This window comes from Apteryx rowi, unplaced genomic scaffold (assembly GCF_003343035.1).
Source record: "Apteryx rowi isolate R43461 unplaced genomic scaffold, aptRow1 scaffold_24, whole genome shotgun sequence".
NCBI classification, from domain to species: domain Eukaryota; kingdom Metazoa; phylum Chordata; class Aves; order Apterygiformes; family Apterygidae; genus Apteryx; species Apteryx rowi.
The window spans coordinates 4,773,251-4,787,088 of NW_020448752.1; the positions used below are offsets into that span (position 1 = coordinate 4,773,251).

General features: G+C 47.0%; 1 protein-coding gene across 1 annotated transcript in view; it reads left to right on the forward strand.

Annotated features, from left to right (window-relative positions):
* The first annotated feature begins 6,748 nt into the window (after positions 1 to 6,748).
* Positions 6,749 to 13,838, forward strand: part of LOC112966361 (V-set and immunoglobulin domain-containing protein 4-like) — an 11,504-nt gene continuing 4,414 nt past the window's right edge. The window contains exons 1-5 of the mRNA XM_026066377.1: positions 6,749 to 7,128; positions 9,823 to 10,179; positions 10,924 to 11,205; positions 12,525 to 12,590; positions 13,315 to 13,428. Of these exons, the coding sequence (XP_025922162.1) occupies positions 7,074 to 7,128; positions 9,823 to 10,179; positions 10,924 to 11,205; positions 12,525 to 12,590; positions 13,315 to 13,428 (874 nt within the window). The 5' untranslated portion in view covers positions 6,749 to 7,073. The remainder of the gene's footprint in view (positions 7,129 to 9,822; positions 10,180 to 10,923; positions 11,206 to 12,524; positions 12,591 to 13,314; positions 13,429 to 13,838) is intronic.

The window sequence follows — 13,838 nt, forward strand, 5'->3', positions numbered from 1 at the left end:
TGTCTTAGGAAAGGAATTTAAAAGAAAAAAACATGTGCGCTTGTTGAGGGGGGAGCATGTTGGGAAGAGAATGTTAATGTTACTGTAAAGCAGCCCACCCATTTGAGGTCCATCTCAGAAACTAACCCATTACGATGGGAATATAGAGCTTCAGCAATATATGGAGCAACTGGAAAGCAGAGGTACTCCAAAGTCAAATGACAGGGTGTTGGAGGGAACATCTGAGAAAAAAGGGGTGGGGGTGACATGTGCTGCTTGGAGAATGAGGAGAAAGGAGCTCGTCCTTTTTTGTAAGTGGGGGTGGTAGGTACAGCCAACCACACCAGAAGACTTCTCCCTTCAGGAGAGAGCTGAGCTCTGTATGAACAAAAGAACAGCAATGCAGTCAGCACAACAAGCTATTCCCTGGCGATATTTCCTTTGCTGCTGGTTTTGACCCCGTGTACTGTGCTAGTTAGAGGCAGTTATTTTAAGCAGTGTAACTTCTCCTATCAGTTCCCAGGAGCTAGCTGTTTTTTCTTTCTTTTCATCTTTGTTTTCAGAGAGAAGTTGTGGGTTTTGCACTAGATGATGGTTCCCCCAAAGGATGTGGGGGGAAGCTGGAGTGCCATTGCAGTTGGATGGAGACACCCATGTCAGTAAATGCATTGTTCTTGTACAGTGTATTTTCTCAGGTGGGAGTGTGGCAGTGCTTGATATACTCAGAGCATCTCAGCACGACTGCCACCACTACACAAACTGATGCCTCAGTCTGACTGCCCCGATGTTACTTGCACTGTTGACCATCTGAAGTGGTGCGATGTGGGGAAAAAAAAATGTTTTATATCTCATGGGCAGAGCTCTGGCATGAGAAAAGAGCATTAAGGCAAGCAGTGATAGAGGTGCAGAGACAAAGGGGATCCCAATGAAGGGCAGGTTGGTTACGGTGTGATCTGCGTATATCCAACCACTCTCACTGTCCATATCCTATGGATGATGGCTCTCATTTATCCTACAGCTGTATTTCAACTGTGCTGCAAATTAAAAAATCAATTCAATTCCAGCTGCATTGCAAAACCACAGGTGATGCAGCCCTGCGAATGTGGCTAAATAGCAGTTTTGTATTGGCTGGACAACTGCAACCTGGAGCTGATGATGTAAAATAAACTGTTTTAAGACCAGCAGTAAAATTCAGGCTCATGAAACTGAGATGAAATCTATGAACTAGGTTCTCTGTGTGGTTTGTGTCACAGAGGATGCACCAGGATTGCATATGCTGTTGGACAGCAGGATAATGCAAGATAGGGAAYGGATCCTAATCCAGCGTGGGATATCTCTGGGGAAAAGAGCAGTTGCTCTGCATCCTGTGGAGTGCACTGATGAAATACGGTAAGGAGCTGCAAGCCAGGAAGACAAGCTGAGGTTAAGGCAGACCTTCCTAAACCAACACTTATGTTTACCAAAATCAGAATTCCACTAGCCTTTATGGAGCCACTGAAGGAGGAACAGGGAAGCCTGCAAAGAACAGGCCTTGTGAGAGCAGTGAGACTGCCAAAAGCATCAGTAGCCAGTAAGAGTGTGATAACTGCAGGTAAAGGAAGGATTTGTACTGGTCTAATAGCTGAATTTGTGAAGCCCATCTGTACTCGCATCTAGGGGAGGCAAGGATGGGGGCACAAGAAAGAAATGAATACTTGACTCTTGGATTGCTTGCTTACTGCTAGGAAGTGCTTACAAGGGTTTGACTGAGGTAACGGACAACCCAGAACTGATGTCAGTGACCTGGAGATTCCTGGTAAGGGAAGTTAATTTTCAGAAATATCACTTGTACATCATGTTTGTGTTGCGTGACTCAGGCCTCGAAGGAGAAGCTCATTTACACTAGCTTTCTGGTTCTTTAGATGGATCAAAGGCCATGTTCTCATGACTGTCTGTACTATTAACTGGTAAATGCGAGAACTGTGGTGCATATGATTGTAAAGGCTAATACAGTTAACTTCTCTGAAACATCCCCAAATTACTTAGTAAACCTGATTGTTTAATCAATTCTGAGTTTGCTATGGCTGGACCTAATAAGAATCTCTGTCTTGCAGTAAAATTTGTCCTTTTTTTTTCTGGGTGCAAATGGTTCATAAAGAGTACTCTCCTCCCTCCCTCCCTCCCTCACCTATTTTTGGCAGCTTGCACAAAGCTTGGTACTGCATTTCACCCCCTGCAGCCTGAAGGCTAATTGCATTACCAAGAAAACAGCATAGCAAACTCTTCTCTAGCCTTTGGCAGACTATCTCAAAGTGTGAGGGTAAGGATTCAGGCTTTGCAGAGCTGGGCCCTGTGAGTATCCAAGGCCCTATCTGTATTCCTTTTTGGGGTGCTCCTTTTAAATATTTCATTATAATAAACCAGGTAACTAGGCATAATGTCTGAGACAGAGGCTTTTTCTTCATGCTTTCAGATGCAAAACTATGAGGAGTCCACTTAGAAAGAAATGGGCAGACTGCGTGACTCAGGGAGGAGAAAACTAGGAGATATGTCTCTGTCCACAGGAAAGAAAGATGTCAAGTAAACCACATTTGAGGAACTACACTACTTGATGTTCATTTTAGCTAAGTAGTCAACTTTTATCCTCTGTAATTATAGCTTCAGGAAGTCTTGCATGTCCGGTTCAGAAAATAATCATATCAGCAGTTTTAGCTTGGGTTTTGAGCTTGTGCTGGGGCATGTTTCCCCCAAATCCAACAACTTTTAAAGTCTCTTGAATAGGAGATAAGTTTTCAGGACAATCTTCTCTTACCAGTCATGGGCCAGGATGTACAAATGGTTGGTTTTAAATCATGTCTCTGAAAATGGACTCATTCAGTCTTTCAGAGACGTTATTTGACTTTTAACAGTGCTGTTATTTTTCCAGGCAGGACACTCTTAAATCTAGCTAGTGGCAACTTGGTGGCAGAGAATGGACAGATAGAGTACAGGCATTAGCACACAAGCTAGAAGTTTCTGTTCCAATTCAAATGAACTGGTTCCATACTGGTAGCTTCAGCAAAGAAGTCAAGAAGAAAAGGCAGCAAAAATCAATTTTCCATCATAACAACAAGGATATGTTCTGCAAGAGCATGCAGTGCTCTGCCTCTGTTATTTTCTTCGCAGGATAACAGCTGGTGTTAACTCTTAGCCTGGAGCCTCACATGTTTGTTGCACAGGTCTTGCCACACCACACGCAGCTTGTTCCTCCAGGCTGCCAGTGCTTGCCATAGGCAGGTTTTATTGCAACAATAAGCAGAACTCAGCTTAAATCATATTCAGAAGGCCAAGTGTGGGGGTGCTTTTACCCAAAGAGTGAAGGAGACCTGCGCTGTGCTCATCAGTTGACCAATTTTGTGAAAACGAAGATAGTAATTGGTTTTCATTGCCCTGCACAGAGGTGGGAACAAGCCATCATTGACAAATTGCAGCACTTCCAGAGAATGGTCTGACCTCAGCTGCTGTGTAAATGCTTCCTAACTAAACCAAATAAATATCTGTTGTGATGGGACATAGCTGTGGCAAAACGACACATATTAACTTTCCCTCCCAGGCCCATCAGAAAATGGTTCCTTATATTTCAAATGTGTCTACCTTATGTTCAAATTTTATTCTGAATTTCTTGTGAACCCTAGACTTCCCATACTGATGTATGTGAGAAGACTTTCAGGGGAGTTTGCTGTTTCCTCCTGTCCATTATTCTTTTCTTTCAAGCTAAGAAGACTGTCCAGACAGAAATTCTCCCCACTGACACAACAACAAAGAAGTGGAAGGGAAATGAAATTATTTCTTGGAAGCATTTCAGTGGTGGTGTTGAGCGGAGCATTTCTTAAAACTAAATGCTAAGGCATAAATATTGAATAAATATCAACAAGCTGCTTTAGTGAGTGATTAAATGCCTATAACAATCCACTAGGTCAGTAGATTTGCTTGTATATGCATTTCTTTTCTTCTGTAATTCCTTCTCCCATTGTTAATACTTAGCCGGCACATATTGATCCTATACATAACATCTGTTGATAACTTTTGCATCTACTTATAAAGGTACTACTACAGAGTGTGCCCAGAATGCCTCCTGGGTTGAAATCCCCCACTCCCTGCCGTCTGTAAGCTACATCCTCAGAAAACACTGCATGTGTTTGCAGAACATGAAGCATGATGGCATTTGCACATGAGCTGGACTGTTGCAACAGAGATGTGTACCAAGACGATCTGTGATGCTGTGAAAATAAGAGCACCAAGCAGTGATTATCTGCTCACTAGTAGATGGTAAAAACTTGTGTAATGTTAAATGTAGATGACTAGGTTGTTAATCTCTGGTTTCCCTATGTACCTTCTCCATATCCCTGGTAGATGTGACTGCATCTATAGCTGTACCACAATTGGGCATAGTTTCTGGCCAAGTGGTGGAAAATGCAGCTTTTCCATTCCTATTGTAGTAAAGAGCAGGATGTTGTTTTTAAATATCTCTTCTCCCCATCACAGAAGTGGCATTGTACAAATCCCAGTTACCCCAGGTAAGCACAAGGCTTGTTCCCTTCCCCAGCATCAGTTGTCCGGGCTTAGGTGCTAGTTCTTATTTCCTTATATAGACTTAATAGTAGCAGGAAGAAAAGAGAAATCGTCCCTGGACTGTAAGAGGTGGTATGCTTAGGGGAAGGGGAAGAAATCCAAGGAAACCACTGCATCAGCAAGCTAGAAATATAAACCCACATCTTTTTCTTCATTTGTTCTCAACCTTTTTCACACCATGACTCAGACATCTATGCACTTTCCCCTCCCCATGATTCACAAATACTTTGTGCCTGCCCAAGCAGTGCTTTCCGCGTTAGGGAGTTGGTCCTACAGTAGTTTAAAAGAAGTGCTGATGCCTGGACTGCCATGGCTTATGGCACATCTTTGCCTCTCTAAAGGGGACCACTGCATTGAAAAGAAGGATAGACAGTTCCTCCTCAGTATGTGGGCCAGGGCAAGGAACTGAGCTCACCCTGTGACCGTGCTCAGAGACCTGCCATAGAGACTTCCCATGCATTGCGTGTTTAGTGGAGGACCAGGAAAATTACATCAAAAAAAAAAATCGTTTCATGCAACTTTCTTGATTTTAAACAAATGAAAGATATCAGATTTTGTTTAAAAAAAATAGCAGTATATCAAAAAATTGCAAACTTGTATTTTAGGAAATTTCATCACAACAGAAGAGTTACAGAAAGACTTAAACTGAAAATATCTTTTAGTCTAAGTTCCATTTTCTATTAAAAAAAAAAAAMCTAATAAAAGTGACATTCAAAGGTTTTATGATCTATAATATTTTGTTATTYCAGACTTTGTGTTCAGCATTACTCAGCGTGATTTAAGTTGTGCCAGTCTCAGTTCTGAGAATGCATCATTCATCTTTCCTGAACTGCCAATCATACTGTAGGTACTGAAGTTTCTTGTTACGGTGGACTGATATTTCTTATTATATGAGCTTGTTCTCAATCAATTTTGATTGTCACACTGGTGGTATTTTAGCTGGTAACTCCTGTATTTGAGTTCATCTCTGCCTGAATAATTAAAAAAAATTTTAGTCACACCATCTCAGCCATTACTGGGAACAGAAAGGTTTAGACAAATATGCTTGTAGCCCATATCTATAAAATAGGAAACTGCTTCAGATAAATAGTATTTTGTGTATATTTTTGGCTTTTAAGCAAATGAAATAAATCAGTGCACTTTTTTTTAAAAGACAGTAGCAGTAAATCAAAATATTAGCAGCTTGGGAAGAAAAAGGATGTATCTTTGTGCCTTTCAGCAAGGACCTGAATTTGGCAGGGGATGCTAAGGATGTACCTTTTGTTGTTTGCCATAGAAGTCTGCCCAAGCTGGGTCCAAGTCAGATCCTTGGGGAAAAAAGGGGTCAGACTGTTAGGCAAAGAAGCTAGGGCTGGCTTTCCTCCTCGTTCAGGTCGCTGACTGACCTGCTCAGAAGATGAGTGGGGTTGTCTCAAAGGAGTCTCTTGCTGCAGAAGCTGGTACGTGTGTGTGGTAGAAGAGCTGAGCGCCGAGGAGGAGAAGACAGAGAGGAAATGGAATTGAGCCTGCACAGATCGGTCTCTACTTTATGCTCCTGTATGATGTTAGGTAGTCAGTTCAAATTTTCCAGGGGTAGGCTACTCTGCTTTCCGTTTCTGGATGCCTGGTTAGGAGCCCTCATGGTGTGATGGATAGAGATGCTGAGCACTCCCAGCCACTCGCAAAGGTGATGAGAGCAGTGTTTTGGATGTCCCAAGTGCTGTGGGATGTTATGTACTCTGGAAAATCAGATCATCCATGGCTTCTGAAATTGAGCATCCAAAACCAGGAGATATTTTAGACTTTCAGTTCCTTGTGCCACAGTTCTCTGCATTTACAATGTGGCTAACATCACGCTTAGCCTTACAAAGGTGCTGGGAAGATGAACTGACTGATGGGCAGGAGCTCTATTCTAGAACCGCAGAGAAAGATGGGATGAAATAAGTCATAATGTTAGAAGCAGAGCTAGTGAATTGACACCACCTGTCCTGTGCATGGCAAAATAGTACGTAACTGTGTAAGTAATGCCAGTGTCATCACACACAAGTCYGAGAGGACTGAATTCATGCTTCTCAAGCATCCTGAAGTTTGCTTTCCCTTGCTACTGAGTGCTTGACTGTGTAGTCATAATAAAGCTCTTTCATTGTGAAATGACTGCAAACATGGAAAGAAAGAAAGCAAAAAAACCCCCACCCAATTATCAAGAGAATAAAAAAGAGCATTTAGAGCATTTCTTGGAAAAAGTCAAGAGAATGATAAGAGAAGTGGATGGGGACAAGAAAACATGAAATGGAAGCAGAAAGATCCTTGTAGTCTTTGTTCATCCTTCACCCCAGTCATCAGTGAAATGGACTCGTGATATTTCAGAAAGAAGGAAGGAAAAAAGGCAGCAGCACAGCCTGAATCCTAGATGATATAGAATAGAAGAAAAGGAAGTATTCTTGACTTGCATTCTGGTCTCAGGAGTGTGGGTCTCTCTCTGAGTAAGTGGAGGGAAAGGAGGACAAACCTGCAGTTCCAACAGAATGGAAAAAATGCTACAGATAGCGGTGCTTGTGAAGGCTTTCATCAGCTGCAGTGGTGAGTAAATGCTTCCTCATATTAGAAGAAAAATCTGAGTACTAAGAGGGCAGGGGAAATCTTCTGAATTATAGCATCTTATTTTTTAAAAATTGTCAAGTGTGGAAAATCTCTAGTTTCTTGCATGAAAAAAATAGAGCCTGGGAACTCACAAGAGTCTCCTTTGGCATCAGACACAATGATGTGCTTTTGAGAGTGGAACAAACAGTATAGTTTAAACAGTATAAAGTAAAAAGTCAGATCCCATGCCCTCCAGAGCAAGAACAAAATAGGATTGTTCAAGTTCCTTGGAGAGGATCTGCTCTGGTATGTCAGCTTCCAAAATGGTCTTTGTGGAGCTGGAATATGCACGTTCTTTTAGAGCTTAACGATGCATCACCATCRTTTTACTAGCATGGTCCTGGGAAGGAAGAGGTACAGCTGTAATTGTGAGCCTAGATTCAGACACACGCATAATTCACCTTGGTGTCTCCTGCTCTACTGACTCTCTAGGAGCATTAGGATAGGTGATACTGGAATCTTTGCTTCGATTTATAGGCCCATGAAGCATTTGTCCCTGCTCCCAGTGCATTGACACTGACAGAGAAAGGTCTTGGGAAACAGGAGAACAGGAAAAGCTATAGCTGCTTTATGACAGTTGTATACAGAAGCACAGAATTGCTCCTGATATTCAGAAAAACAGGTTAGAGTACTTTCCCCATTTCATCATGAAAAAAGCAGCTTTACAGGTTTCTGTGATCAGCCTCTTAAGCTGCTTTTTGTGAGTTAAAGCAGCTGAATATAATCAGTGCATTTCTGGGGAAAAAAGAAGGGGGAGGGGGGGAGGAGGGAGAAGGTGGTATGGATAAAGGTGAGCCAAGTCTAGCTAAATTCAGGTAGTTTGCCACTTAGATGAGGCACTTCCCAAAGGAACTATGGTCTCACTGGGCAGACAGCCAGATAAATTGGGAGAATGAGCTGAATACCACAAAATACCTGCTACCCCTCCTTCCCCCTTCTCCTGTGCCTACTTTAGTACTTGGAAGGTACTTGTTTATCTGCTTGGGGCCGATATGAATCAAGAAAGCTAGGTTATATCTGAAGTCGTCCAAGGCTAAAGCACAAAGATCAGGTTTGGGTCCACTGTTCTTGTTTCAGGTCCAGTACTTCAGAGCAGATATCTAAAGGCCCCTGTCTGCATGGTGCTTCCACACCACCAGGAAAGCTGGGTGCTGGCAATCTAGGAAGGGAGATGTTCAGTTGCTTTACAAAATGGGTCAGAATATGGAAGTTTAAAATTTACATGTTACAGATGATACACATCCCTCTGACCTGTCTGGGATACTCTCTAATACAGCTCTTCAGATTTTGTCTAGTCCAGCTCTATCTACCTCTGGCGGGAGGTTTCACATTGTTTGGAAGATTACATCCCAGTTTAATAATTGCCCTGGGAGGAAATATTTCCATTAAAAATGCTCTGTCAGAGATTTTTCTTTTGCTGCATTTCTCCATTCCTTCTGATTAGCTCTCCTTTGGGGTTAGCCCCACTAGTGCTGGAATCAATTACAAACAGAGTGCCACCAACTCCATGGTGAATCAGTGCATGCTAGCAGCTATTTCATGGCACGCAGCAATACAAAACAATACTGGAGAGATGTTTAACTAAAATTGTGTCCGGATAAGTATACTGGATGCTAAACACACTTGAAGTAGAGAGCACCAAATGCCTTGAGAGTATATATCTGAGCAGTTTTCTAAATAGCTTCCATCCTTCTTAATTTTTCTGAATGGGAGTCTGTGAAGAGAGGAAGAAGAGAAATGGAAAACCTTCAAAAGCAGATATATCAAGGAGTTGCATTTGATAGAGATGTGCGATTCAAAGAATGGAGCTGTGCCTGCCCTCTCAAAGTTATTTGATAAAGGAAGAACAGTGCTCCATGTCAGAAACAAAATTCCTCTGCATTCAGCCCCAACAGTCCCCTAGATTGTCCTCCTGGACAGTGATCTGCACATCCTCACTTCCCCTTGAATGGTCCCTCCTGATAGCTCTGGAACAAGCTGTTGCACAGAGAAGTGCTTCTGCCTGCACAGCTATAGTGCTGTGACCTGTGAGCAACAGGGAAGTTACGTAAGAAATTAGTGACGTTAATAAGTGCAAACACTGGACTTAAATAGGCTTAATTTCAGTAAAACAATAAAATTGACTTGTTCATCCTTCCTCCCACGTGTAAGGTACAGAACAATATCGCAAGTGGTGTCGTCAGAGCACCCAGTGTCTTTGGGGGTGGGAGAAGGTCCACTGCTGTTTGACTCATCACCTGCAAGTAGAAGCAGAAAGCCAAGCAGCAAAAGCAGAACATGAAGGCTGGGGCTGTGGAGCAGGATTTAGAGGTGCATCTTAAGATCTCGTGAACACCACAGCTGTGATGTTACCACCAGGAGCAGAATTTGTGCCTCTCTGTACCAAGAAGGAATTGAAAACTGGCAAGCATCCAGAGAGAATCAATAAAAATAGCCATGAGGTTGAAGCAACTGTTCACATCCCTGTGCTCAGTGAGATGTAGACAGGCTCAGGTTTAGGCAGCTGTGGTCTGCAGCACATCTAACATGCTGCTTCATGCTGGCTTCCACCTTCTGGTGATTCCTGTCTATCCTAAGGACACTTCCTCCTTTGCAGTGTTCTTATTTCTTCTCTTCAACTGTTGTTCCCTGCAGCCCTCCTGGACCTGTCTGGCCTCCACCAGATCAATGGGACATGGAAGGAATCCACCACTTTACCTTGTACCTATGTGCCCTCAGAAGGTTTCACGCAGCAAACACTCATCTGGAGTATGGAGCGAGACTACAGCACCACCACCATCTTTCGGAGGGATAACTCTGGTGACCACGTCTTGTTGTCTCGGTTCAGAGACCGTGTCACTGTCCCAAAGAACAGCCCAGGGGATGTCACACTTCAAATCAAGAACCTTGAAATCCCTGACAGTGGACACTACACCTGTCAAGTCATCTGGAGCTCTAAAAATAACAGCTTGATAACAAAGGAGATGACCACTACAGTTAAAGTTGTCAAAGGTAAATCCAGCAATAAAGCCCTGCTCTTGCATAGCCTTTCTAATTCACAAAGCACATAGCACAAGAGGCAGCTGGTAGGAAGCGTGTAGCACAAGAGTCTTTCACAGCACATTGTCTACCTGCATCCAAACTGGGTGCTGAAGCATCTTGTTGGGAAGAGTGTCTGCCTCTCCCTTGCTGCTAGACCCTCCTCTCTGAGGAGGAAATGATGCATCTCAGGACTGTGGTGGTGTGGTGGACTGTGGAAGGGGGAGCAGTTAGTTCAGACCCAAATCTGGATCTACCAGTGGGCCACCTGAACCCACTGCTGCTTGAGATAGCACTCAAATCTGTCTTTGGTTCTGTCCAGATAACTAGTGTCTCTATGGTTCCTGTGCAAATGGGAAATCAGGTGGATGTTGTATTGGCCAAATATGCCTTCTCCCCTTCCAGAGCATCCTCAATGTGTGCTAGAACTAACTCTCTTTCTGCAAGGTGGGTTTGTGGCGGGGCAGAGAGGGCACCAATCCAACAGAGCAGGTCTTCTGTGACATGGCAGTTGCAATGGGTGGCATAACTGGTGTAAAGCTGTCTGTAGGGACAGGAGAGCTGAGCTTAATCTGTGCAGAGGTGACATAAGAGTGGTGCCTCTGTTCCTTCTGGGAAAGGGCTTAAACCCGGCAAGTGAACTGCCATAGAGCGTCGGGAAGACTTCTGAAACAGCCAAGGCCAGTGTGACCTGAGCCCAATCTGCTTGTCTTTCAGTTGCAGTGACTAAGCCCATCATCAGGGCTGGTGAGCTGGGACTGATGCTCCCAGCAGGAGCCAGGACCAGCCTGACCTGCGTGGCCAGCGGATCCCCACCCATCAGCTACCGCTGGTTCCTGGGAGAGCCAGGAGGAAAAGCTCAGTATCTGAGCAGTCAGGCCGAACTCACGTTTGACAGTCTGCGACCCTCCGACTCAGGGAAATACTACTGTGAAGCAGAGAACAGGGTTGGGGCACGCGTTGCCCGGCAGAGCGATGCCGTAGAGCTGACGGTGAGAGGTGAGTCCCCAAACTAGAGCTCGTCATTGCAGCTGCAGGAAATGATCAAGGCAAACGGTTTCCCCTTTCTGTACACAGATCAGACAATTAACGCCGAATATGAGTTGTGATTTTAGTGCCACTCAGAGAGGAAACCACAAGGTCTGACATCCTCCCTGCTTCAGAGCATGGCTGATCGTGGCAGGGTTGAGAATAACGTCCCTGTGGGACCCAGATGCGCAGGGCGGGAGCCTCGCTCCTGCTCTTGGCATGTCTTCCTCTTACCCGGGTTGTAATGCCAACGAGGAGTGCGGGAAATTGTCCCGTGGCCGGTCCCTCCCACAGGGTCCTGGTCGGGCAGCGCCTGGCACTGCGACCTGCAGACCCACCAGCCCCAAGCTCACCGCACAGGGAGGTGAGGCCAGCGAGGGCCGAGACGGAGGCAGGCTCAGGGCTGCAAAGGAAGTGCCGCTTTCTTCCCAGCAGCGTGTGAATGATGCAGGGTGTGGAAATAAGGCTTTGAACCGAGTGAGACAAATCCACCTTATTGACTTTTGGGGCTGCAGATGCTCTCTCCAGGTGGGATGGAAGTGGGTGCCCATGTGCCCTGGATGCAGGTGCTCGGCTCTGCGTGGCTGGGCCGGAGCCCCCCTGAGAGCAGCCAAGCCCGTGCTGGGGGGCCACAGCCTGGGAAACCAGGGTGTCGCACAGCTTCAGCAGGAGGTCACCTGGGCGCACGAAGCCTGCCTGGGGGCTTCATCCGTCAGGGAGCCTCGGGGCGCAGCTGCCACCTGTAAAACACCCCAGGACAGCTGGGGTGTCATCGCAGGAGGGATGAAGTGAGAAAGCCCTGCGGAAGCCTGGATGAGGCCCAGCGAGAGAGAAGATTGAAGCATCCTCTGCAGCTGTAGATGTGGGTTTGATCTGAAGCCAGCCGCAAGCGCTTGTATCTACAAACACACCACGTCTGGCAGGGTTACCATTGACGTGTTGGGGTGTGGAGGCCGGGACAGAGATGGCACGTCAGGGATAAAAATGTGGCTTGTCACTGAGAGCAGGTCAAATAGGTGTTTTCTTTCCTTTTACCCCAGAAACGTTAGCCTGGGAGAGTCAGGGCAATGTTCTTGCCGAAACGGGCCAGGCGGCCTCAGGGCAGCCGTTGCCTGCCAGCGGTGAGGAGCGGTGCTGGTGAGCCTCGCCGGCGGCCGGGGGGCGTGGGACGGGGCCCGCGGAGATCACGCCCCAGCACCGCCGCCGCGTCCCAGAGCAAACCCCGCTCCCGCCTGACGCGGCCCTGACGCGGTGGGAAGCGTTACAGCTGCGCTCCTCCTCTTTTGCAGATCTGCCCACAGCGACACCGACCTCCAGGAAGGACGATGTTTCAGCAAGGTCTCCCGTTGCCACAGGTAAGCAGAGACCTCACAGCGCTAAGCAAAAGGCTCATGCAGAAAAATACAAGATTAGCGCTGACAAGGGCAGATTGACAACCGCTGTCTGGCAGACCAAACAGGGGACTTGGCAGCTGCATTTTGCAGCAGATTTTGCTTCAGAGAACAAATTCCTGGCCTGTCAAATAACGGATTTTTCTCTAAGCAGGAATTCCCCTCTTGGCCTCCCATCCGCAGGTCTTCTGGAGCTTGTTTATTGCCTTAAGTTTGCGTTGTGTTTCTGCCTTAAAGGGGCTGAAAATTTTAACATTGAACTCAGGCACAGATGTCACAGTTTAGCTAGGTTTTCACTGCTGTTGAAGGTTTTGTTTGGTTTTAAAGCAAAACGAGTATTTACTGCAAATATTCAGCAGCCTTAGTGACTCCGCATAGGAGGGGCTGGATGCAGATGCTCCAGAGCAGGCTGGCGCAGCTCGGCTTGAGGTCTCGCTCGAAATGCTTTATGTGGCTGTGCTCAGCACCGCTCTTGCAATGCCAGCCCGTCCCACCCGTTAACCCCTGGGTGAGAAATGCTGCCCCGTGGGCATGGATCGGGCCCAGAGGTCCGGATGTCACGCGGCATCCGCGCGGGCTCTCCAGCCAGGYGGCCACGGCTGGCGGGGAGGCGGCAGGTCCCGGCCCCGGGCCCCGGGCTGGCGTTGGAGCGAGTGCTTGCGGACCGGGGCTCGTCTGTCTCGTGCAGGGCTGCAGCGGGGCCGCCTGCCGCTGTACCTCATCGTCCTGGTGGCCGGGCTCTGCGGGGCTGCGCTCGTCTCCATCGCCGTGGCCATCGTGCGCCGAGGGAAGGCGAGGGACGGTGAGCAGAGCGACGCATGGCCCGGAGGAGATGGGAGGCGGGCAGGCGGGCGCCGGGACTGGCGGGGTCCAGCAGGGACAGGCGCTGCCTCGGCTGGGCTGTGCCACACGGCCGCTGCTGCAGGGCCGCTTTGCACGGGCTGCCTCGAATAAAGACCGGGAGGCTCGGCTGGAGCCAGCTCCGTGGGGTCCCTCTGCCGGGACAGCTCTGGCCGCTTCTGCCCATTGCCCTCCCTCTGCGCCGGACACCCCAGTGCAGAGCATGAACCCCTGGGAATCACCATCGCCCTCCTCTGCGCTGGACACCCTGGTGCAGAGCATGAACCCCTGGGAATCGCCATCGCCCTCCCTCTGCGCCAGACACCCCGGTGCAGAGCATGAACCCCTGGGAATCGCCATCACCCTCCCTCC